This window comes from Orycteropus afer, unplaced genomic scaffold, assembly GCF_000298275.1.
Source record: "Orycteropus afer afer isolate SDZICR_OR568_19922 unplaced genomic scaffold, OryAfe1.0 scaffold00713, whole genome shotgun sequence".
Taxonomy (NCBI): Eukaryota; Metazoa; Chordata; class Mammalia; order Tubulidentata; family Orycteropodidae; genus Orycteropus; species Orycteropus afer.
Window position 1 is genome coordinate 864,843 of NW_006922300.1, and position 5,753 is coordinate 870,595.

General features: G+C 54.2%; 1 protein-coding gene across 1 annotated transcript in view; it reads right to left on the reverse strand.

Annotated features, from left to right (window-relative positions):
• The window catches only part of ATP2B3 (ATPase plasma membrane Ca2+ transporting 3), a 50,389-nt gene that overhangs the window by 12,899 nt on the left and 31,737 nt on the right, over positions 1 to 5,753 (reverse strand). Inside the window, exons 16-18 of the mRNA XM_042783171.1 lie at positions 3,965 to 4,178; positions 2,832 to 3,043; positions 1,913 to 2,020 (exon numbers count right to left, since the gene is read on the reverse strand). Coding sequence (XP_042639105.1) covers positions 1,913 to 2,020; positions 2,832 to 3,043; positions 3,965 to 4,178 — 534 coding nt within the window. The remainder of the gene's footprint in view (positions 1 to 1,912; positions 2,021 to 2,831; positions 3,044 to 3,964; positions 4,179 to 5,753) is intronic.

Genomic DNA, 5,753 nt, shown 5'->3' on the forward strand with positions numbered 1-5,753 from the left:
ACAGCCTGCCGTGAGGACAGAGGGATAGATGAGAAAGATGCTGCCACTGCTGGATGGACAGAGCGCCAGGAGAGCTGAGAGCAGGAAGTGCCCCACTGGTGGTGGAGCCTGGGGCCACTTCCTAGAGGAGGTGACACTGAAGTGGCTGGGCAGAATGAGCCTGAACTTCCTGTGTCAACAGAGGCTGATGTGTGCAAAGGTCGGGGGGTGGGAGTGAGCCCTGCATCTGGAAATCAGGCATGAGGATCTGAGGCTTGAGATCACAGAGGAAGGAGCATGGCAGGGAGCTGGGGGCCCTCGAAGCAAAAAGGGACCAACTCTGAGAATCTGACAAGACTGGGTGGGGAGAGAAGAATGCCTTCTGGACTTCCACTGGGGCACCGAATTGTCAGGGTGCTAGGGGGAAGCAGGCTGGGACACACTGCCTTTGGGGGCTGGTGGAGCCCCAGTCTGGGAGCAGAGCAGAGAGATGGGAAAGCGGATGAGGCGACTGGTTGCAACGCAAGGGCACTGTACCTCGCTTTGGCAGGCAGGCAGGTGACCTGGCCTGGGGAAGGATGGGGGCTGGGGGGGAATGCTCAGGGAGGAGGTACAGAGACGGGACTGGCCACGTGCGGGAGAGATGGGCCAGCGGCTGTGGGTGTGACGTGGCCTGGTGACAAGGGAGGAGGGCTCAACCAGGAGGTGGGGTGGTTCAGCTCAGAAGGACACAGGGTAAGAGCCGCAGAAAGGGGTGGCGAGGGACGCTGGAGTTCTGGAGCGAGCCACACAGTGTGATACTGGCTGAGGAAAATGGATTTCCACATCCCAAGCAGCTCAGGCAGACATGGAGAAGATGGCTGTGCAGCACACTGGCTGTCACTTGAGTCCCTTTGATTTGACTCTTTTTGTTGTAAGGTGTAAAAGGTGAAGTTCAAGGGACTGCATGATGGCCCTGAGAGACCTGCTGTGGGGGCATCCATGAGGTTGTGCAACATTCGGGGCCTGGGGCTAGGGCTGCCACAGGCAGGAGAGGCCTGAGGGCTGCTGTGGGTGGGCAGGGATGGAAGGTCGGTGGCCCGGGTCCTGACGAGATGGAGGAGGCAGTTGGCACAACTAGGGTTGGAGAGTGAGGGGATTCAAGGTCCTGGCTATGACTGTGGGGGCCAAGTGGCAGAGGTGGAGGGAAAAAGATATTTGAAAATGAGATGAAGGGAGTAGGTGGGTCATCCCTGCAGCCCCTGTGGCTGGCTCAGGGGGACACCTGCAGATCAAGAAACCCAAACCAAGGGAGACGTGGATCCTATGGCAATGTTGTACAACTCTGGAGAAATGCTTTCAGAAGCCTTTTGTGTGTATGTGGCCTGGCCCAGCTAAGTGACTATGTTCTGACAAATCTCCAGCCACCTAGTGTAGTCTTTCCTAATATAATCATGTAAGCCTATAAATGTCCCTCCATGGACAGCCTTAGCTGCATCCCCAGATCTTGATGTGTTGTACTTGCATTTTCCTTAAGCACATTTCCTAATTTTCCTCGAGACTTTCTCTTTGAGCTATGGATTATTTAGTGGTATGTTCTTTAATTTCAAACATTTGAGGATTTCCCAAGCTACCCAGTTTTAAGGGGTGATTTTCTTCTCCTATCATGGGAAGAAGGGCAGGAGGTGGTTTTCCTGGGCCCTGTGACATCCTTGCCATGGTCCTTTGCATTCCCTCTGCTGATGCTGTTGCGTATGACATTGACCTGGGTCATGGTATGTCAAAGGCCTCTGAGGCCATCCGTCTGAACCTCACGTCACATGCTCATATGCTTTCCCTTCCCAGGAGCAGGGCTGGGGACCCTGGGTGTCCCATGATCACTGATGCTGTCTGACAAGCACAGTGGGGTGGGGGTACGGTGTGGGCTGAGAAAACCATCAAGGAAGATACTCACCTGTCCCCAGACCAGCTCCCCCAAACCAACAAACAGGCACCAGAGCCACTGTTCCACGGACAGTGGGGAGCAGCTGAAGGGTTTCCCACCAAACTGGACGATGACAATCTGCAGAGCAAAGATGGAGGGAGGCAGGTCCAGCAGCAGCCCCCAGATGGGTGGGTGGGTGTGGGCATTCTCCTGTGAGCCTGAAGCCCCCTTGCCCCCCCAAGTGCAAATACCCCCCTGTGCCAAACAGGCTCTGTGCAGGCCCATGCCTGAGTGCTCTCCTACCAGGCCTGGCCCAGTCCCCCCTCCTCCAGCTCTCGGGGCCAACCCAGCCTCCTGATGGTACAGCCATCCCACTCAGAGGGGATGCTGGTTCTCCTAGGCAGACAGACGCTTCCTGGAAGTGGGCCTGGCTCTCCTTTCTCTGGGCTTCCTCCCTTCATTTCTCCCTCGGAAGTGCCCGAAGACTCCGCAGAAGGGCTGACAAGGCCCAGGATGCCATAGACCAGCTTGCATCCTTGCTGGGCTCACCCCACCTCCATTGACTCAGGGGCTCCCGTGACAGCCCTCATTTAGCATCTCCTAAAGAACCTTCAGGAATTATGGTGTCCTTGCAGAGATCAATGTGTCAACCCCAGGGCAGAACCTTCTGGAATTATGGTGGCCTCACACCAAGGGATCAAGTGCTAGAAATGGGAACAGCAAAGTTGGAGGGAGCCGGGGAGGGTCAATTCCAGAATCTGTGACAAGAGTCTGCTCTGACTTCTGACCACTACACCCTTCTTGAACCCAACAGGTTAACCAGGGCAAGTCCATGGGTACTTGGAAGGCAAAGCAGAGAGGGCAAGGGTGGCATGAAGTGCCGACGGGGCGGGAAACTCAGGAGGGCAGAAGGGGCTCTGCTCCCCCAACCCCACCTCTGCCACTCTACCTGGATTCCAAAGGTGCCCAATACGATGGTGCAGAAGATGGGGTTGCTGAAGATGCCATCAAAGACATTCCTCTCGCCATGGATCTTGCGGGCGTTGATCTCGTTGAAGAGCTGCATCATGACGAAGGTGTTGAAGATGATGGTGTAGTGCTCGGAGGGTGGCGAGTGCAGGGGCGCGTTCCTCCCACTGTCGATGTCGAAGAAGAGCTCCCCTGGAGCCCGTGAGGTGCGTGGAAGAGGAGAGGCCTTGAGCAGCGCCAGGGTCTGTGTCAGGGGCCCATGCACAGCCCTCACCCTGGGATGTGGGGGTCATTCTGCCCCTGCAGACAGCCATCTCGGCCTGGGTCTCCCAGGAGCTGGGAATGGGGGCTGGACCTAGGGGAAGGCTGGCCCTGAGACTCTGAGGTAGCAATGACGACGCTGACAGAACGTTCTCCACCAATGCTTGTTTCCCTCCGATGCACTGTGCATCTCGGGCGTCTCTGGTCACTTGCGCACTGGGTTGAAATGGGGATGGTTGCAGGGCAGGCTCTGGGTGCAGGGTGGGGTGGGCCAGCCCCTCTACTGCCCTGCTCCTAGGACTCAGTCCTCAGGCCCGTGACTGGAGGCTTCTGCTCCCAAGAAATGAGTGTCAGGAAGAAGGAGGGAGGCAGTGGCTTGGACCGTGGGACCCCCAGCAGGCAGGAGGTCTCTGAAGCCCTTGCCTCCTTTCCTTCTTCCTGATGCTCTGGCCACCCCCGGGCCTGCTCTGCCGGCCTGACCCCTCTCGCTTCAGCCCTTCAACCTCCTCCGCCCTCCTCCTTCTCCTCCTGCTCTCTTTTTCCTCTCCCTCCTCTCCCCCTTCTTCTCTCTCCTCTCTTCTCCCTGTTCCCCCTCCTCCCCCCTCCTCTCCTTTGTCCCGCTTCTCCTGGTCCTCCCTTTCCGCCTCCCACAACATCCGGCAAAGCACCCTGTTCAGAGTCAGCTGAAGAAACTGGTGTGGGGTAACTGGGTAGACGGACAATGGGCGAATGCACTGGGCGACCCCTGCCTGTGGAATCCAGGAGTCACTCTGCTTCTGGCCTCTCGGGGTCCCGGCAGCTGGCTCGACAGAGCAGCAGACAAATATGGTGACATTGGGCCCGGGCACCTACCGACAAAGAGCAGGGTGAAGATGATGGTGAGCTGGTAGACAGCATGGCCTAGGATGTTCTTCATCATGGTGCGCGAGATCAGGGGCTTGTCCCGGCCATACGGCTTCCGTAGGAGCAGCGACTCAGTGGGTGGCTCTGTCGCCAGGGCCAGAGAGGCAAACGTGTCCATGATCAGGTTCACCCACAACATCTGCACGGCTTTGAGAGGAGAGTCCTGTGGAGAGCAGACAGTCATTCCTCCCATGGGGCTGGCCAGCCCAGCCTGGCACCCAACAGCCCCTGGGCTCCCGGAGAGAAGCTCAGTTTGGGGTCAACGTCAGTGGTTTTGCATTAACATGAAACTGCAATGAATGCAGCAGGTCTGAACTCCCCATTCAAATGTGACTGCTCCCTCCTTCAGGCTTCCTTAGGTGGGGTGGCTCCACAGTACCAAGCAGAGCTGCTCCACAGGGTTTTCAAGGCTGTGACACTTCAGAAGCAGATGCCAGGCCTGTCTTCTAAGGTGCCCCTGGGTACGTTTGAACTGCCAACCATTCGGCTAGCAGTCAAGCGCTTAACGTTTGTTTCACAGGGCTTTTTCACTGGGCTCTCAGATTGTTGCTCTTAAATGTGACTGATCTCACATGGTCCTATATATATGAAATCCCAGAGTCCACAAGGAAGCTTTGAGAGCTAAGAGAGGAACTTAGCAAACTTGCAGGGTAGAAGCCCAACACATACAGATCAGTAATGATGACTGCTAATCTATGGGTGTGCACCCAGGCAGACAGCTGGACGATCAGGTATGTCCAGGCAGAGGGAATATCCCCATGACCTTATATAAGGTGGCCATACGATATTTCTATATATGTATTTGTATGTGGTGTGTTGTTGTTGTTATGAGCTGTCAAGTCAGGCCCGAGCTGACAAAGGGCAAAGTGATGATAACTTCTTGGTCATAGTCAACCACCTACCCTGATGGAGCAAGCTGTTGGACCTGTGGGCTTGGGACCATGGTTGCAGGGGACATCAAGCTCAACTGGCATAACATACTACACAAAAACATTGTTCTGCATCCTGCTTTGGTGAGTAGTTACTAAAATCTTGAAAGCTTGCAAGCAGCCATCTACATATAACAATGGGTCTCTCCTCGTCTGGAGCAAAGAAGAATGAAGAAGACCAAAGACACATGGAAACAGTTAGTCCAAGGGACTAGTGGACCATGCAAACCTCAGCCTACCTGACCATGAGACCAGAAGAACTAGATAGTGCTCAGCTACCACTGAAAAAGAAAAACCAAAAAAACTGCTGGCTTCTATACACCAGCAATGAGAAATCTGAAAAGGAAATTAAGAAAACAGTTCTATTTACAGTACCATCTAAGAGAATAAAATACCTAGAAATAAATCTAACTGGAATGGTGAGAGGACCCAAATAGCTAAAGCAGTATCGACAGAGAAGAACAAAGTAGGAGGACTCACACTTCATGATTTCAAAACATACTATACAGCTACATTCTACTACTCGTCTGTCTGTCATACTGTGGTAGCTTGAATGTTACTGTGATGCTGGAAGGTATGCCACTGGTTATTTCAGGTACCAGCAGGGTCACCCATGGTGGACAAGTTTCATGGAGCTTCCAGACTAAGATAGACTAGGAAGAAGGATGGGGCTATGCCCTTCTGAAAAAATTGGCTACTGATACCCTTATGAATAGCAGTGAAACACCATCTGATATATTACTTGAAAACTTGATAAGTAGTCCTGAAACATTGTCTGATATAGTGCCGGAAGATGAGCCTCTCAGGTC